The sequence below is a fragment of the Lagenorhynchus albirostris genome, chromosome 7 (assembly GCF_949774975.1).
Source record: "Lagenorhynchus albirostris chromosome 7, mLagAlb1.1, whole genome shotgun sequence".
In the NCBI taxonomy this organism is placed as follows: Eukaryota; Metazoa; Chordata; class Mammalia; order Artiodactyla; family Delphinidae; genus Lagenorhynchus; species Lagenorhynchus albirostris.
Genome location: NC_083101.1, coordinates 3909980 through 3928790, shown reverse-complemented (window position 1 = coordinate 3928790; position 18811 = coordinate 3909980). Strand labels below are relative to the sequence as shown.

Here is an 18811-nt window from a genome sequence, read left to right as displayed (position 1 = left end):
ATCTCAGGTCGGGGAACTGAGATCCCGCATAGCCCGCGGCGCGGCCAAAAAAAAAAAAAAAAAGATTCAAAGTGAAATTCCCTTGCGCTCCCCATTTCCAAATTAAACTCCTCCTGGCCTCCGTTCTGGGGCGGCCAGTAGGAGTGGGGGGCCGAGCCCCCAAGAAACCGCTCCGGCGGACCCGGCGTCAGGAAACCTTTTCTGGGACCTAAGCACGCAAGAAGACAGGCCGGAAGTCTACCTCGAGCCCGCCCTCGAGCTGTCATTGGGTGGGATCTGAGGAAGGGGAGGAGACCCGGCCTAGTCCTGGTTCATTATTGACTAAAAACCTATGCAGGCGGAAGGAGGGGGCTGAAACTTCGCTTCCTTCTGACTCTTCATTGGCTAAAAAGTTCGGCGTGTCTCTCGGGTTCTCATTGGCTAAAAGAGTGGGCGTGTCTTACAAGCCTCCAGGTCCCTCGCGGGTTGGTGGAAGAGACAGGTCCCTACCCCGCCCCTCGAGTTCCAACCCTCCTCGTTTTAAACACGAAGTTGAGGGACGGGCTGTCGTTTACCCCGAGCCTCGGGGCCTCACCTCGGCGGTGTGCTCCCAGAGGCCTTCGAGCCTCGCGGAACTCAGGGATTTAGACAAACGCGAGCGGGGAGGAAGCCCGGAACGATTCCTTAGCGGAACAGATCAGGCTAGGCCTCTAGGAGCTTGGGGAGGGACGGCCCGCGGCGGGCCCGACGAGACTGGCAGAATGGCGGCGGCAGACTGGGGTCCGGGGGTCGCCGTCCCCGTGGAGCTGCGGCGCGAGCGGCACATAGTGTGTGTGGAGTACCCGGGCGTGGTGCGCGACGTGTCCAAGATGCTGCAGACCCTGGGCGGCGAGGAAGGCGTCTCCCGGGTGAGGAGCGGGGAGTCTCCGGGGACCACAGGGGAGGTCTGAGTCGTTTGACTACGGCCGAGGGGCGGGACTACCCAGGGATGTGAGGTTTCCTTGGCAACGGAGCTCGAGGTCGGCTCTGGAGCGGCCAGTGGGCGGGGATTTGCTTCAAGACCCGCCGGGCGTGGAAGTTAGTTTAGCCCTGGGATCAGAGGGGAGAGGGTGTCCATTCCATCGCATCATTACTGCCATGAAAAGAGCTCAGTTGCACCGACACCCCCGCCCCCCCCGCTCCCCAGGATGTGCTGGGCTGCCACATCCTCATTTCACAGAGCAGAAAACTGAGGTATGGGGAGATTAAGAACCGTTGACCTACAATGAGAGGGGGAGGAAGGATTATGTTATTAGTGTTAAAAGTAGTAATAGCTAACAATTTATTCTGTACCAGCTACATTTCTAGGTGCTTTACTTACATTCAATTCGCATTAGAACCCTGCCAGGTAGGAACTGTCATTGTCCCAATTTTACAAGGAAACCGAATCAGCTTGTTCAAGTTCACCCAGCAAACAGTGGAGCTGGGATGAATTCTTACCTTGTGCAAAGCTCTATGTAAGTGACTTACACGCACCAGATCTTGAAGTGTCTCTTCTTTAGAGAGTCCTTCCTCAACTGCCCTTACTAAAGTGGCTGCTAGCAGCTAACCTCTAATTGCAACCTGAAATTATGTTTTAATGTGTTTATTGTCTGTCCTGGACCTTTGGCTCTGAGGCTGTAAACTGTATGAGAACGGGACCTCCCGTGGTCCTAATATCCATAACTGTGCCTGCTTCTAAAATACTCGTCAAATGCATGATTGAATCTTCACGACAATCTAGTGAGTTAGGTACCATTATTATTCCCATTTTTCTGATAAAGACACAGGAAGAAAGGTTGGGTCAGACAGGCTCCTACATGGTACAGTGGGAATTTGAACGCATGCACATCTCCCTCTGAAGTCTGAACTCGTAATTCTGCTTCCTCATCCTTTATGAATACTGAAAAACCTTGAACCTGTCATTAAGCACAGGAGGCCAGTAGAGGCCCAGTCAGTCATGTTTTCTTCTTTTATCCTGACTTACTTTACGGCGGCATTGACCAGGACCCTTACTCCTGCTAACGCCAGGGATGTTTGGACGCAGTTACAGTGGGACCCCTTTGGGAAGAGACTGGTCATTCACTCATTCCATTCCTGTTTCTTGTGCACCTCCTCTGTGCTAGCCCCACATCTGGGGTCATTCCCAGCACAGCAGTCTCAGAGACCTGTTTCCTGACAGCAGGGGCTCTTTTTAACTTTCTTTCCCTAGATGCTTCCTGAGCACCTGCTAAGGGCCAGGTTGTGTCCTGGGTGTTGGGGAGCCAGCAGACCAGCAAGTAGATGACCTTGGCCTGGTTAACATTGTTGGTGCTGCCACACGCTCACAGCTGACACTGTGTCCCTCCTACCCAATGCGGGACAAGCATTCCTATATCGATGACACATTACCATGATTTAGGTGTCAGGCTAAGTGCTTTACATATATTTCCATTTAATCATTGTAACAGTCTGATGAGTAGGTACTGTTATTATGTCCATTTTAAGGAGAAGGAACCAAGGCATGGAAAGGATGAGTCACACTAGTCAGGGCCAAAGTGCTTGTTATTTGTTGATTTCATCTCCTTTGGACCTCGAAACTTTTGTATATATGAGGGTGAATGCCAGGACCCTTTGGGGTGGGTAGTTCCTAGAGAAGAAGCCCTAGACAAGTCATTCAACTCCCACCCAGGCTCTCCACGGCAGACACGGGGGTGACACCTCCGTGAAGTGCTCCCAGAAGAGTAGGTGGTTACCCGCACTGACCTGTCACTCGAGAGACAGTGGCTTTACTTAACTGACAGTTACTGTCTCCAAATTTACAACCTCTTAGAAGGAAGAGACTGTCTTCATTTTCCCTACCAGATAAAAGCTAAGATACTTGGGTTTGAAAAATGAGTCTTTCGGGAATTAAAAGCTCAGAACGAATGGAAAAATCCTCCTGGCCCTTCCTTGGCCACCTGGGTTGCCGTCGGGCTTTCACTGAGGGAGGAGCTGCCGGCTGCTTTGCTGCCCCCTGCTTCACTCTGTCTCCTTTGACCTCCCGCAGATCTATGCAGACCCCACTAAGAGGCTGGAGCTGTACTTCCGGCCCAAGGACCCCTACTGCCACCCCGTGTGTGCCAACCGCTTCAGTACCAGCAGCCTGCTGCTCCGGATCAAGAGGAAGATGAGGCGGCAGAGGGGGGCGCCGGGGCCTGAAGCTCACCCCAAGGTCACGTTCGACATAGAGAGCCTTGGCATCGTCTCCACCGTTTACAAATTTCAAGGTAACTGCAAAATGCATTCTTACCACACTGGGTTATTTCAGGGCCTGCGTCCCTCGTGCCTGCAGGAGCTGCATGGGTCATCCACACGGTGAAGGGGGCCCGGATATGCCCAGGCGTGAGGGGAGTGGCAGAGCGCAGGCCCTGTCCAGGAGGCCCTGCTCATTGCTGCTCGGTTTTCTGCATTCTTAAGAGAAGCTGGAATTCTCTGAGAAATCGCATTGTTAAAGCCGCTTTACGGGGCCAAGTTAAACTGGTCCACAGGCCTCCAGTTTTCAGCCCCACCCCCGCCCTCGTGTTTGGGGAGCTTCTTGGTTTTTACTGCTGCTGGTCTTGCCGACCCTCTGAAGCCTCCCCAGGTCACCTCAGCCCCTTGGGACCTTATGTCCTTTGAACTCTCAGCCAGCTGGCTGTCTCCCGTGGGGTCCTCAGTCGAGTTTGCTCCCTACAGGGAACCCCTGGGAGGAGGTGCTAAGGTGTGGGGTGGAGAGGGGGAGTTGTGCCTGCCTCAGCCTTCCTCGGTCTCCCTGTCTGTGCAGTGGGAGCCCGGAGTTTCTCAGACCCTCGTGGAAATTCAGAGAGACGATGCCCGTGTGCCGGTTCGCACACACCTATGGTACTTGGCAAATTACTAACAAGCCTCAAGAGTATCTATAGTTGCAGCTGCAGTTCTAAGATAGAAACTGAAGAGAATAAAGACTAAAAAGGAAGAGGGCGATAGAAAGTGTAAAGAAACTAAAACAGGGCCTGGGATCCCACAAGTGGGGCATTTGGAACGTCCGTCATTCTGGTGGAAAGTGGTATTCACCAAAGAGGGCCGTCCGTCCCGGGACGAGGCTTCCCAAGTGATCCGTTTCTTTCTCTCTCTAATTGAGCCGGTACGTCACCACTCAGTGTGTGTCCCAGACCAGCAGCATGGGCCTCACCTGGGAGCTTGTTAGAAATGCAGCACCTCAGCATCTGCATTTAGCAAGACCCCTGGTGAGTCACGTGCACGGTACAGTCTAAGCAGCACTGACCTAGACTTTATCCTCACATATCAGGTAACTCCCCGACCCCCCAAAGTAGTATTTATCCAGGCGACTGGGCCGTTCCCAGAAGCGACTCGGACATATTGTTTTGGCTCCTGCAGCCTCCCCTGCGAGGCCCGCTCAGCGCACCCGAGGAGACGCGGGTGCTGGTGCGTGGCAGCCGCCAGTGCTGGGCGGGTGCGCTAGTGTGTCCGCCGTCTGTCTACCTCTCTTCCCAGGAATGTCCGACTTCCAGTACCTGGCCGTGCACACGGAGGCGGGTGGCAGGCACATGTCCATGTACAGCAAGGTGCTCATGGTCAAGCCCGAGAAGGAGAATTTCTTCCACCAGGAGCTGCCGCTCTACATCCCCCCGCCCATCTTCTCCAGGCTGGACACCCCGGTGGACTACTCCTACCGCCCAGAGACACAGCACCGGTAAGTACCTCCCTGTGGCCGCCGCCCCGCAGCAGCGGGGCTCAGGGCAAGGGCCCTGCGCTCAGAGGGCTGGACTCTTCCACTCGCGGGTCAGGCGGCCAGGGTGGCCGGCTTTACTCAGGCCCGTGGCCCCAGCAACAGAGCAGCTGGTGACCAGGGGCCCTGACCAGGGGTGTCAGGAACCAGCCCTGGTCCCCGCGCCCCACCCGGAGGCCTTGCTCAGGGCTGTCCTCACACCACAGAGTGTGAATCAGGATGTTGCCTTTGGACTTAGACCCCTCCCCAAAAGCGTGTACCTTGAGGTGTGGAGAGACAGACACCCCCTGCCGCAGGAGCCCTGGGAATGAGGTCGATATTTTTTAGAGAGCAACCTGGCAGAATCTATTACAGTTTTAAATGTTCTTTCCTGACGACCAGGCGGCCTGTAGGAATTTATCCCACAGTGACTGTCGCCTCTGTGCCCAAAGGTACACTGACAAGAGCGTTTTCTGGCTGGTTGTGGGCAGTAGCAAGGAGCTGAGAGGCCTGGTGTGGCGAGAGAGCCCGGGTGGGCGGGGCCCGCGTTCAGGTCCTGGACCTGTGATCCCTCATCATAGGCCGGGCAGGTGAGCCCCGACCTCCCGCGCCAGCCTCCCCGCCTGTAACAGGGGTGATGATAATAGTAACAGTACTCACTTCTCGGCGTCGTTAGAGGGCTGAATGACTGAGGCTTTTGGAAATACTCAGAACACTGAGTGCCGGGCAGAGTTTGATAAAGTGGATAAGTGAGTGATCAGTCCACTAATAGGGATGATGTAGTTAATTAAACGACGGCCTGTCTGTGCCAAGGAAGACCGCACAGCCTTTAAGAAAGCGGGCTCCATGGGCCAACAAGGCTCGTGTCCAGAAAGCTTGCTCTAGGAAAAGCAGGTGTTAGAGCAGACTCTGTGCTATAAAAGTAAACTGGGTGATAATGGAAGCCTGGAAAGACGGGGAAGTTTGGGCCCAGAGCAGTTATCTGCAGAGCGGCGGGAGGGCGAGAAGCTTCTCTTCCCTCATCAAGTATTTCCATCAACGAGTACTGACCGCCTGTCGGGGCCCAGGGCTCCCCTTGGAGCCAGTGTCAGTGGGGACGCGACAGGCGGCTCCGTGCAGGGCCGGGGGCTGGGGAGCCGGTGGAGCCCCAGTGAAGGATGAGCGGGCGGTGGGAGCCTGCGGGCAGGTGTGTGTCTTAAAGGAGATAAGTGGGGAGTGGGCTGTCATGCACAGTGAGTGGGGTGCGGGAGGGTCCTCAGGGGAGCTGAACTTTGAAACAGACCTGTGTGATGACAGAGCCGGGCAGGTGAAGGTCGGGGAGAACGTTCCAGACCAGGGGGCTGGCACATGCAACGCAACAGTCGGGGGTGTTGCCCCCGAAGCGCAGAGAGCCGAGAGAGGGGTGCGGTGAGGGTCCCACGGACCACAGAAAGGAGCTTAGATTTTATGCTAAGGAGAAAGGTGTGTTGTCCCCTTCCTTTAAAAAATATATTCTGGGGAGTTCCGAAAGGAGAGAGGAATGTGTGATGGACGCCCACCTACGTCACCAGCCTCAACTTTCTGCTGCTGGTTTCACCTCCCCACCACCTCCACCCCCAGCATCACAGCGCGTCCTCCAGAAACAAGTGTGTGTCTCTAACTGGGAAGGACTTGGTTTATTTTAACTTAGCCATAGTGCTGTCATCAGAACGAGCAAACGTTAACAGTGTCCTTCACGTCATCCAGGGCCCAGTCCTTGCTCCGTTTCCCCATTGCCTCAAAAGTAAGTCGAGAGCCAGACAAGGGTCGATGTCTCTCAGGCCAGTTGAGTCCATAATGCCACCCCCCGCCATCCTTTTTCTGACTGCAGGAGTAAATTGTGCTTGTTAGAAAAGACCAGACGTTATAGAAATGTATAACTGCAAGGAATCGGGTCCATTCCCTCCCTGCTGAAAACCCTAGTGTGTGCAGTTTTCTGTGCGTATGTTATACTCATTATGAGAGTTTCAAATGTTTTAAATGTACATGTTTCTGAAATTTGAAACTTATTTTTCCCCCACAAACATTTTACTCTTACAGTCAGAAACAAAAATATGTAGAAGAAGGAACTAGAGGCACCCGTCCCCCGCCCCGCATTGCCGGCCCTGATGCTGGATGGCAGCGTCAGAGTCACTGCTCCGTCCTGTAGGGCCAGCAAACAGCTGTCTCCCAGCCTCTGGGAGGGGGACAGGGGTGGAGGGCGGGCTGCCCTTGAACCCACAGGCCCTGTTTTTCTCCCATGTCATTTATCGATTTTCCAGTGCATGGAAGGAACCTGCCTTTTCTCCCAGGGCTGCCATCGATTTTTCTGCTCTGATGGCCCTCATGGGTACCAAGGACTGGCAGAGGAGGCCTGGCCCCCGCCTTGCTGGCCTTCCTGGGTCCAGGGGGGCTGAGCTTCCTATATGGCCAGTGGGCAGAGGACCGGCTGGGACGCTGGCCTGACAGGGGTCCCCCCTCCTCGAGGCAGTGGAGGGGGGAGGGCAGGCGGCCCGCGCCCTGCTGCTGCCTGGCCCAGAGGGAGTGCCCGGGGCTTTCTTTATCTTCGGGGGTGTCTGGGGCCTCGGGGAGTTGTCTTGGAAAACAGGATAGTGTTCAGGATGGCTTCAAATGGAGTCATGTTGTTTAACAAAGGCACAGATTTGATCCCGTCTTTGTAATTTTGTTTCCCAATGTGAAAAATCACTTTGTTGGTCTTTATAAATATGCAGATGGTATGTACTCATGTAGAAAATTACGGTAAAAGGAAACAAATTTAAAAGGTATTAATCACCTGTGTGACATCCAGGACATACTCTGAAATGCACTGCAAAGTAATTGAGTGGGTTTGGGGTGGGGCCCGGATGGCGTGAAATGGGCCCTGTGACGGCAGTTGTGGAAGCGGATGGTGGGCTTATGGGGGCTCCTTGTACTGTTCCCCCTGCTTTAGCGAAGCTGTGATGTTCCTGATGTCCCACCTCCGAGGGAAGCGCTCCGAGCCCCCTAGGAATCGTCGACCCTGTGTGTTCTGTGCTAACAGCTGGTGGCAGAGCCCCACCCCCCCCTTTTGTTTTTGGCCGCACTGTGCGGCCTGCGGGATGGATCCTAGGTCCCTGACCAGGGCTCGAACCCAGGCCCCTTGCAGTGGAAACTCGCAGTCCTAACCACTGGATCTCCAGGGAGGTCCCCAGAGCTCTTCTTTTAGCCTCTGTGACGAGAGCGTCTGGTAGTATACGTCCTCCCTTCACCGCGGTATCGTTGAGATGCTTCCGAGCAGGACGGAGGTTAGCGGCCCCGCCAGCCTCCCTGGGCTCAAGTCCCAGCTCCATCACCTCGATCTCTGGCTCGAGGCAGGTTTCCAACCCCTGTGGCCTCAGTGACTTCATGGGAAATGGTCCTTCCTCGTAGGATTGTTTCGAGGGTTAGATAAGTGACTTGTGGGCGTCAGTAAGCACAGCTGGGCTCTGACAGCTGATTGGTGGTTCCCGTGTGGCCGCCCGCGCCTCAGCTGATTCCACTGTCCCTGCCCTGATGGGCATCTGGGCTGTTTCCAGCTTTTCACTGGCTGGACGGTGCCGTGCACGACGCGATGCAGTCGTGAGGCCACCAGCCTCATGGCAGGGGCCCTTCCCCACACCCCAGCCTCTGGGGCTCTTGGCCTGGCCCTGCTTCGGAGCCTCTCTGAGCTGACTCGGACTCGCTCCCCCTTCTTCTCCTGGTCATCAGCCTGAGAACACAGGCGCCTGCCTTCAGTGGCCGGGGCTGAGATCCGCTTCTCACCCAGATTCCAGGGAAACGCACCCACACGTGGGCTGCCCGTGTCCAGCGGGCCCACGCCTGGCCCCGCCCTCAGCAGCTCTCTGCTCCTAGGGAAGGCTACAACAACCCCTCCATCTCCGGGGAGAACCTGATCGGCCTGAGCAGGGCCCGGCGCCCTCACAATGCCATCTTTGTCAACTTCGAGGGGGATGAGGCACCCGAGCAGCCGCTAGAGGCTGCGGCCCAGACCTGGAGGAAGGTGTGCACCAACCCCGTGGACCACAAGGTGGAGGAGGAGCTGAGGCAGGTGAGCCCGGCCCCCCGGCCACACCTTCACTGGCCGCACCTTGTCTTAGGCTCACTTATTAACACATGGGAACTCTTCACCTCCAGATGTGACATCTAAAGCTATGCCAGTGTAAGCCCTGCCCTCCCAGAGTTCAAAGTGCTCCTTAAAACTCATAAGAGGTCCCTTTGGGATGGTAAACGTTGTCCACATGTGACCTCGGCGTGGAGCTCCGGGATTCCGGAAGCTTTGTTCATCCAGCCCTTGGCTGCAACACACCAGATGGGGCACCTGGTGTGCACCAGGCCCGGTGCTTCCTCCCCGTTAGAGCCGGGCTGGACGGGGGCCCTGGGCGGAGGCGGCCTTCTGCCTTACCCGCTGGCTTGCAGGTTCTGGGAGACCCAGGCCAGGGGACTCTGGTCCTTGTGTCGCCACAGGTGTGGACCGTAGGTTCTCAGCACGTCACTGCTGACCGACCCTTGCCCCTGCCCCTGTTGAACTTGACTGTCCCCTTGGTGCGGGACGGGGGTGGGGTAGGATGTTATTTCTTAAGTGGTGGACACCTTGTTATGTTTCTAGCAGTTGCTGGGTCGGGGGGAAGTGGGGGCCACTCTCCAAGGCCCCTCGTTGTCATCAGGACACAGCCCAATCTCCCACCTGGCTCGGGGCCGCTCCCACCCTGGCCCTCCCACTCCAGCCCCACTGGGAGGGGGTGGGCCGTCCCCTGCGGCCTTCGTCACATCCCGGCTCAGGCCCCTGCCCTCTGGGGCTGCTCAGGGGCCCAGAGCTCCGGCCCGTCCCCCTCCTGGCCCTGCTCTGGCTCCTTTGGTCCTCTGCCTCCCCGCTGCCCTTTGAGCCGCCTAAGGACAGGGACAGCGTCTCTCATGGTCATTTCAGGACCCCCAGGCCCTGCAACCGCACTTGACATGTGCTGGGCGAGCAGGGCGCTTCTCAGGGTGGGACGAGTGGGCGTGCGCAGAGGCCCCTCCCCACCTGCCTGGCCCCTGCTTCCCCCACCCCCACTCCTCTCAGGAAGGTCCTCTGGGGCCAGACCGTGCGGGGAGCCTGGGGCAGGCGGGGAAGCTGTGGGTGCTCTTCTCAGCCTCTGCCTTGACCCTCCAGCTGTTTGAAATCCGCCCCATCTGGTCACGTAACGCTGTCAAGGCCAACATCAGCGTCCACCCCGACAAGCTCAAGGTCTTGCTGCCCTTCATGGCCTATTACATGGTGAGTGCCCACCCACCGCCCACCCCGCTTCCCACCTGCTCTGTCCTGATCCCTGACGTGCCTCAGAGCCCCAGCAAGGGCAGGCGGCCCTGTCCCAGCAGCTGGAGGATGGCTTCTTAAAGGGATTATACTTTGTTTTTTGTGGTACGCGGGCCTCTCACTGCTGTGGCCTCTCCCGTGCGGAGCACAGGCTCCAGACGCGCAGGGTCAGCGGCCATGGCTCACAGGCCCAGCTGCTCCACGGCATGTGGGATCTTCCCGGACTGGGGCACGAACCCGTGTCCCCAGCATCGGCAGGCGGACTCTCAACCACTGCACCACCAGGGAAGCCCGGGATTATACATTTTTTAATGGCCTGGTATGGAGAGCTTTCTAAGGACCAGGCCCTGGGTTAAGTGCTATGCGCATAGCATCCTTTCTTCTTCTGTGGGGCATGGCAGCAGGGTTTGGACCTCTGATGAAGAGGCTCGGCTCAGATTGGCGACTTGATGGGCCAAGATCCTACAGCCGGGGAGTGGCAGAGCCCCCTGGGGACCCCGGCCTGTTTGGCTGCAGCGCCTGGGCCCCTAACCACAGTGCCACCTGCCTTCACGCATTCTCCCTGGGTTGAGGGGCGTTCAGTGGGGGTCACATGCGCCTTGGACTCAGTCCAGGAGGGATGGAGATGGGGCTGTCATCACTGAGATTCCCCAAGGTGCTGTGAGGAAGAGCTCCTGCCGGCCAAGGGTCCAACCTGGGGCCTGGGGAGGCAGACGGACAACGTGACCGTGACTGTGATGGCCAGGAGGTGGGGGGCATGAGACGGGCTCATCCCTCCTGGGCTTAGACCCGACATCACAGAGCTGCTGCCTGCCTTTCAGCGATGGCTTTCTGGACACAAGGACCTCGGGAGCACTGTTTGGGGACAGTGCCTCCATCCATTAGCACAGTTGTGACAGTTCTTGAGCTCTTTCTCTGTGCTGGGCACTGCGGTGAGGGCTTCAGGGGCACCGTCTCATTTAATCCTCACCAAGACGCCATCTGACTGGAAGACCAAGGCTTGGAAAGGCCAAGTGACCTACCCGAGGTGACCGAGCCACACGTGCGAGCTGGGGGTCAGGGTTCCAGAGCCTGTCCCCAACTCGTGGGGGTGTGGTGCTGCCCCGTGTGGGCAGCCACCTGGGTCTGCAACTCAGGGGGGCCGGGGATCGGTCGTGACCACACTTCGCACTCCCGCCCTTTCTGTCTCCAGATAACAGGCCCCTGGAGAAGCCTCTGGATTCGATTCGGGTACGACCCCCGAAAACACCCAGACGCCAAGATTTATCAAGTCCTTGACTTCCGAATCCGTTGTGGAATGAAATACGGTAAACAGTTACCGAAACCCTTGCTTTCCTTTTCCCTTTATCGCTTTCTGTTTCCAGCATTCTCTTCTGTAATAAGAATATATCCACGTGGAGAGGATATATTCCCCCCTTGGTGGGACTGTTAGGGACAGAATAGCGCAGACACGAGGACCCGAGCTCTCGTCCTGGCTCCTGTGGTGATGCTCTAGTGGCTCCTTACAGCTCCTGTGGTGCAGGCCAGGCGTCCCGTCAGTCTCCTGTCCCCGGCCCGCGGTGACCCCCCGCACACAAAGCACCAGGACGCGGCGGCTCCTGTCACTCCAGCGGGGGGCCTGAGTCCCCTTCTCAGGAGCCGCCCCAGGGAACCCCGGTGCGCCTGTGGCTGCCAGAAGGGGCTCTGTGCCCACCCCAGCTGATGCACACCCCCCCTCCGGCAGGTTACGCCCCCAGCGACATGCCCGTCAAGGCCAAGCGCAGCACCTACAACTACAGCCTCCCCATCACCGTCAAAAAAACGAGTAAGGGGCTCAGGCTCCCTCTGCGGATCAGGCGCTGGGGAAGATGGGCGTCCGGACGGCGGGATGGGAAGGGGCTTCCCGAGGAGGTCACTCCAGGGCACTGCTGGCCTGCGCACCCCGGGGAGGGGGGGCGGGAGAAACACTCACCCCTGTATTCCAAAGCCCTGCCGTGGTCCCCTCGCAGGCAGCCAGCTCGTCACCATGCAAGACCTGAAGCAGGGCCTGGGTCCCTCGGGGTCGGCCAGTGCACGCAAGTTGGCCTCCAACAAGTACAAGCTCAAGGTGGGTGTCCCCTGAGCTGCCTGCCTGGGTGAGGGCGCGGGGAGTGGCGGCCCCTCCCTCGGGCAGGCCCAGGACCCCTCACACAGCCCCCAGCCCCGCCTGTGACGCCAGGAGGGGCTCCGACTGAGGCCGCTCTGCCCTCCCTGTGCCTTTACGTGACTCCCACCTCCCGGGACAGCCTCTGGGCATGGGTGCTGGGGACCACCTGGGTACGTCTTAGGGAGGGGCTCAGATGCCAGCAGCCCCATGTGGCAGCCATGGGGCTGGTGAGCCTCAGGCGCTGTGGCCCTGAAGCCAGAGCAGGCCGTCTGCACCCTGGCCGCGGGCTGGACGCGGGCCGCCCTCACAGGCTCAGGCTCTTCGTTAGCACAGGCGCACAGCAGGGGCGGCGACTCCCGGGGCCCTTCCTGTGCCTGGCCGAGGTGAGCTGCTCCAGGCTCGGAGCGGGAGGCCGGCAGGGTGGCCCCCTCCCTGGAGTCACTTGCCTCGTAGAGGGGGTGGGGCGGCTGTCTCCCAGCAGCGTCAGGTCTCCGCTCCTCAGGGAGGGCCCGGACCCTCGCCAGAGCAGCCGTCCTCCTCCAGGACTCTTGTCTTAGGCCTTTATCCCCACCTCTGGAACTGGCCTGCAGGGCCACCTAAGATGACCGAGCAGTGGAAGAGAGACGTGCGGAGGGCCCTGCCCCGGCCCCCGGCGGCTCACGGTCCCAGGGCCCAAGGGAGGGCCTGGCTGCTTCGACCACCCCTCGACGCCTGGGGAGTTGCGGCTCGTTTTCTGCACACCGGCTCCCCGGCCTGTGGCCCGTCTGCCTCGCCTGAGTCCAGGGAGAAGAGCCAGGCCTGCCGGGTCCCGGGAGCAGGATCGGCAGCCGCCCTGGGAGAGGCCCCGTGGGAGCCACGGCATGGGGCTCTCCTGCGCCGCCCGCCCCCGGGGACGCTCCCTCCGACCTTGCCGTCTCTGCCCTCCTTTGCCAGGACTCGGTCTACATCTTCCGGGAGGGGGCCTTGCCACCGTACCGACAGATGTTCTACCAGTTTTGCGACTTGAACGTGGACGAGTACGTACGTGCGGGGCCCTGAGACACCGAGGTGGGGACCGTGGGACTCGGGGTCAGTGCAGAGAAACCAGCCGGGGACCGAGGTGTTTCCTGCGACTCTTCCACTTCACGTCAGCCTTAATCTCTCAGCGAGAAGGCCGGCTGCCTGGGAGTCCTCTGCCTGGGCTCGCGCGGCCCTCAGGAGTGGCTTCCCGGGTGCGCCTCGGGCCGCACCTCTGAGCAGCCGGCTGTGCTGCGCGCAGAGCACAGCGCTGGGCCGGGGTCTTTGCCTTCCTCCTCCTTCGCCCGCATGGGGGTTCCTGACACGGTCCTCAGGCCCTGGAGTTGATCAGAATCCCAGAAACCTTTAAGCCAGTTGTTCCTAGTGATGTTTAAAAACCTGGGGGAGGGGTGCTGGGGTGGGAGGAGGCGGGAGCTTGTTAAACCCAGCCTGGAACCTGGTGAACGCTCAGGCTCTCACCAGGCAAGTGGGCCGCGGCACACGCCTGCCTCGTGTGCAGGGTGGGGGTCGGGGCCCCAGCTGGGGGTGGACCGCTTTCTTGACGCCCTTCGTGACCGAGCTCCTCCCTCGGGGTGGCGCTCTGAGTGCTGTTTTTCTGAGCACGACCCCAGCTCTGCCAAAACCGCTTCCTGGCCCCTGTGAGCAGAGACCCCACCCTGGAACTCTGTCTCCCAACGCCCAGGCTGCAGAAGATCATCCACCGCAATGACGGGGCTGAAAGTCTCTGCACAGAGCGGGACGGCTGGTGCCTCCCCAAGACCAGTGATGACCTGAGGGACATGATGTCCCTCATGATCCGGCACACCATCCGCTCCAAGAGGCCTGGTGAGAGTGCTCGGGGTGAAGGGACGCCCTGGGTGCTCTGGGGCCCCCTCTGGGGCCCAAGCAAGTGTCCCTAGTGGACCTGCTCCCCAAGAAATTGCACCCAGGTGGGAGCCTCTTGCCCTGACAGTGGTGGGAGGGGGGCCTTTGGAGACAGGGCTCAGCCCTGGGGGTTGAAGGCAGGAGACGGGCCCAGAGGGGTGGGGCTGGAACAGGGCCAGTGCTGCCAGGGGGGCCGCCGCTTTATGCCCTGACGTCACCCTACATCCTCTGGCCACGTGTGGGCACGTTGCTCCCGTCTCCCCTGGGAGGGCAGGGACAGCGGGGCCTGGGCTCCTGTCACCCGGCACTGCCTGCCCCTCCGCAGGATGAGCATCCCTGCACGGGGTGTGAGCCCCGCTGCACTGCAGGTCTGACGGGGCTGGGGGAGAGCAAGCGAAAGGGCCCCTCTCGGGGTTCCTCCCAGGCTCGGGGAGGGGGCGTCCCAGACCCACCAGCCCCTGTGGAGCTGATGGGAGTAGGGGTTCTCAGCCTCCTTTAGGACACAGCCCCCCTCTGAGAGTCCAGTTGAGAAAAGCACTGACACAGAGCCCTGCACACTCCTGGGGAGTCCACGGGACCCATGAGCTGCCGGAGGCTCCTCCGGGGAAGAGGTTTTCAAGGCCCTTGGCCTCAGTGTTCCTTGAAGTGCTTTTTCAACTGGAGTCCCAGGTCCCCCAGCCGTCCTGCTTCCCAAAGCAGCTTCTCTAGAGCTTGAGCCCAGACACCCGTATTTGTAGACAGGCCCCCAGGAGCCGAGGGCCTCTGGCTGAGACCAGCGACAGCTGGTGTGGGTGCGCCCAGGAGCCAACGACGGGACACACACGGCCTGTCTTTTGGCCCAGCTCTCTTCTCCAGCCCGGCCAAAGCTGACGACGGGAAAGAACAGCTGACCTGCGGATCTGGGGACGAGGAAGCAGAGGACGCGGAGGACGAGGACGACGAGGACGATGAGGACGACTTCAAGCCGTCGGACGGGAGCGAGAATGAGATGGAGACGGAAATTCTGGACTACGTGTGATGCAGCCCTGGGCTCCAGGCTGGGCCCCCCGACCAGGCCTGATGAGGGACCCAGGACAAGCCGGGGTCCCCTGCTGCTGCCCACAGAAGCCAGAATGTCCCCAGGCGGCCCTGCTGAGGAAAGCAGCCGGGTACAGCCGACCCTGGGTGCCCGGGGCCATCCCGAAGGTGGTGCCCCGACTTTGCACAGCCGCGAGCCAGCCCGGTGTCCCTCGGGCTGAGCCAGCGCCCAGCGCCTCCCTCTGGCCGAGACCAGCAAGCTCTGGAGGTGCAGATGGTGCAGCGGGGGAGGGCCGGCCCTGGCTGCTGCTGAGGCAAAAGGACGGGGCGAGGAGCCTGGTCCGTGGTCACAGGCGGCGAAGTCTGCCATCGTGTCTGGACCCCATCCGTTTGGGGTAACCTGGCAAAGGGCAGGCCCAGCTGGAATTGTCCGTATTAAACACATTTTCCCAAGGAGCCTTGGTGTCTCAGTGGGGATGTCAGCCAGAGAGGGGTTTCCTCTTGCCTCTGGGCTTGGGCTCCCTGCTGGACGTCGTTTGTCCCTTCAGTCGTTCATTCAGTGACCTCGTGGTGGGTGATGCCGGGATGGTTGAGAACAGGCCTGATGCCCCTCGGCAGGTGGGCCAGGTGAGAGCAGCCAGAAGTAACTGCAGCCCGGGGGGCCCTACAGCCTCACGTTCATCCCTTCCTGTTCCAAGTGGATGTGTTCTTCAGAGGCTCACGGGAGACAGACCCTGTCTCAGGGCTGCCTGGTGTGAAGCCAGAGGTTTCCAGGGATTGCAGGGTCCCTGGTGGGGCTGAACCTGCCCTCCCCGGGGAGTACCCACACACACACTGCCTGAGCCAGAGATGAGCCCCATCACCCAGTTCCTCAGCCGGCAGGCTGGGCCACGGAGTGTGACCACAAGTTCCAAAGTCAGACGGAAGCCCCCTCCCACGACAGGTCAGAAACCCCAGTGGCGCACAGTTGGCCTGAAGTGGTCAGTTCTGGGAACCGGCCTTGGAGAGCTGAGCGCCCCGACGTGCCTGTCGCTCCCACTGGGGGTGAGGTGCAGCTGCCTGGGCCTTCCCCCTTCCCTCACCTCTGTACCGCTTTCACTCAGGCTGAGGTCTCTGCTGGTGGATCTTAGCTGCGGCTGGTCCCACTTCTTAACCATGCTGCTAACCTCAAAGCTCAGAGGGAGAAGGTCTGGGTTCTGGCCCCCCTCTCCCGGAAGCCGCCTTGGTCCCTGTGCAGAGCTGAGAGAGGCATGCCGGGGGGCAGGGACACTCCCTCTGCAGCTAAGCCCCACCTTACCCAGAACCTGCCTTCTATGTGCCGAATTGGACGGGCTTCCCAGGTTCTTGAAAAGTATTCAGGGGTTCCCTACTTAGAAACCGAAATACCTACACACACCCCCTTTTAAAAAGCATTTCATTATGGAAAATAGCAAATATACACAGAAGTTCTGAGTATTGTATAATAAGCCCCTATTTATCCATCATATGGCTTTACCAGTTACCATCCCATACTTCAGTGTGTGTCTAACACATCAGGACTTTTTGTTTTCAAAACACAGTGACGCTGTCATCACACTTAACAAATCAACAGCAATTCAGCTTCGAATGCGCCCATCCAGTTGGGAGGCACTGATGCCTGCTGGGTCCCTTTAGTGACATGAGCATTGACAGACCAGCAGATTCGGGTGCTGTCGCCCTCATCCGCTGGCCTCATTTATGGCTCCACAGCAATGACCAGTGATGACCAGGGGGATGCTTTTAGCTTTGTGATGATCTGTTTCAATCAGTTGCAGTCATGCTTTTTGCTGCCCTACTTGTCTCATGTTTGGCCTGAGAGCAGCCCCGGGTTGGGTCCTGTGTCGTTTGACGCACCCTCTGGTCTTCCGCGCCTTCTTGCTTCCAGCCACCGTGATGGCCCAGGCTCCTCCACTGCATTTCCTGTCTTAGATCCAGCCTAGCCGTTGCTCCAGGGTGCCACCTTCCTTGGTGTGGAAATGGTGTTTAGACACCCCAATCTGGGCACCAGGGGGTGCTTGTTGCTCCTGGGTTTTCTTTACCTCTAGGGCTTTGGATTACACAGAGCTAGGAAATGGACACTTTTTTACCCCCCCAAAAATAATAATAATAAGTTATGAGTTCATATAGATATCTCCCAATGAAAATGTAAGATTATAAGGTTTTACTTCTCTGCGCAGCATGTGGGATCTTAGTACCCCGACCAGGGATTGAACCCACACCCCTTGCATTGGAAGTGCAGAGTCTTAACCACTGGACCGCCAGGAAAGTCCCTCTCTGATCTTACTCATTTCTTTTTCCACCTATGCTGAAAATCTTACACCACTAGCATAATTACTTTTTCTCCTATAACATACATATATTTTCAAAATAGAAAATATTATAATAGATCATATAAATTATCAAATATACAAATTTAAATAACAAGTGATAAATTATATAAAGTAGTCTTTGATAAAATAATATGACCATCAAAGATCATTTAAGATTGTGTTGCACTTGCTTTCTCCTTAGGATAAATGCTGCTATGAACACACAGTCACGCCTCCAAGTCACTTGAAGTAACTGTTTTCTCTGTGGCTAGAACATCTACTGATATAGTTACGTTCCCTACAACTTAAAATGGACATTTCTCTGCCTGAAAACAAATTTTAAATGTTCATTTTGAGCACCTTGTAAACAGCAGACCCTGATAATTATTGTGCTATGAACCTCTCAGACATCGTTCCCTGAGCAAAGGTATCAGTGGGGAAGTTGAGAGGTAAAGACACGTGTCCAGATCCACAGCTATCGAGTGGCAGTGTCAGGGTTGGACCTGTGTCTTGTCTGATTTACAACGTCTGCAAATGTTAACACAGGTGCATTTGCCCTTACAGAATGTGCTCCAGCCCAGGAAAACATTTTTAAAAAGTATTTGTGCCATTAAATCAATTTCGTCAGTTTTCTACTTTGTCAGTTATACCAATTCAGAACTTTTGATACTTCCAACCTAGACTCTTTGGAAGGTCATAGATGCTCCGAGCATACAGTGATATAATGGAGTCTTTCTGAAGGAAAATATGCTTACCCACAAATATGTGCATCAAGTTTGAGGGCCATCCAGGCTCCCATGGCCTGTCCTTAAACTTCCTAACAGGTCCATGGACCAGGATTCAAAACTCCCAGTTCAGACATTTGGATTAAGTTTTCTCCACCAAATTACCACAATGCAGCTGATATGTAACAACCACACTGCTCCAAGTTTTGTCTGATTTTCCCAGTTTTCTTTTGTGAGAACCAAGGAGTCAGAAGATTGCCTGAGAGAGGAAAAAGCTACAGCCGAGGCCATGCACAGCAAATCCCACACAATCCACAGCAGGGGGACCGAGGTGGCCCAGGCACGCAGGCCAGCCCCTCTTCCAGGTTAGAGTCCCAGGGCTCTTGGGAGATCTGTCAAAGAAAAACCAGACTACACTCCAGTAAAAATGATTAAACACACACACACACACACACACACACACACACACACAGCTGGACAGTTGTTAAAGCAGTAAGAAGACTTTTTTTTTTGGCCGCGCCGCATGGCTTGTGGGGTCTTAGTTCCCTAACCAAGGATGGAAGCCAGGCCCCCTGCAGTGGAAGCGTGGAGTCTTAACTACTGGACCGCCAGGTAATTCCCCAAAACAGATTTTATTCAGGATTATTGCAATAGAGAAAGAGAGACTTCCATATAGATCTGAGCTCAAGTCCAAATACAGCCTGGGCAAGTGGGGTTTCCTAG

At 57.5% G+C, this 18811-nt stretch overlaps 2 protein-coding genes across 13 annotated transcripts in view; one reads left to right on the top strand and one right to left on the bottom strand.

Moving 5' to 3' along the window:
- The first annotated feature begins 530 nt into the window (after nucleotides 1-530).
- Nucleotides 531-15492, top strand: GTF3C5 (general transcription factor IIIC subunit 5). 3 transcript variants are annotated; one of them, XM_060153974.1, is made up of 11 exons: nucleotides 531-887; nucleotides 3026-3245; nucleotides 4492-4690; nucleotides 8573-8768; nucleotides 9870-9974; nucleotides 11206-11320; nucleotides 11737-11817; nucleotides 12002-12099; nucleotides 13072-13154; nucleotides 13838-13980; nucleotides 14862-15492. In XM_060153974.1, exons 1-11 carry the CDS (start codon nucleotides 741-743, stop codon nucleotides 15035-15037), a joined length of 1563 nt encoding a protein of 520 aa, XP_060009957.1. In that variant the 5' UTR covers nucleotides 531-740; the 3' UTR covers nucleotides 15038-15492. The 3 variants fall into 3 exon arrangements, with proteins under 3 accessions (XP_060009957.1, XP_060009955.1, XP_060009956.1); XM_060153972.1 differs by having other exon boundaries at nucleotides 14757-15492; XM_060153973.1 differs by lacking the exon at nucleotides 11737-11817 and having other exon boundaries at nucleotides 14757-15492.
- Nucleotides 15493-16436: 944 nt separating this feature from the next.
- Nucleotides 16437-18811, bottom strand: part of LOC132523244 (ral guanine nucleotide dissociation stimulator) — a 43999-nt gene continuing 41624 nt past the window's right edge. For 2 of the 10 annotated variants that reach the window (XM_060153943.1, XM_060153945.1), the window contains exon 19: nucleotides 17160-18480. In XM_060153943.1, the coding sequence (XP_060009926.1) occupies nucleotides 18364-18480 (117 nt within the window). In that variant the 3' untranslated portion in view covers nucleotides 17160-18363. Of the gene's footprint in view, nucleotides 17133-17159; nucleotides 18481-18811 lie in introns of those variants that run through there. The other 8 variants (XM_060153946.1, XM_060153948.1, XM_060153952.1 and 5 more) reach the window with 8 other exon arrangements.

Coding starts and splice junctions, on each gene's coding strand:
- GTF3C5 (XM_060153972.1), top strand. CDS start 741: ATGGCGGCGGCAGACTGGGGTCCGGGGGTCGCCGTCCCCGTGGAGCTG. Junction 888..3,025: donor GCGAGGAAGGCGTCTCCCGG/GTGAGGAGCGGG, acceptor GACCTCCCGCAG/ATCTATGCAGACCCCACTAA. Junction 9,975..11,205: donor CCTTCATGGCCTATTACATG/GTGAGTGCCCAC, acceptor TTCTGTCTCCAG/ATAACAGGCCCCTGGAGAAG.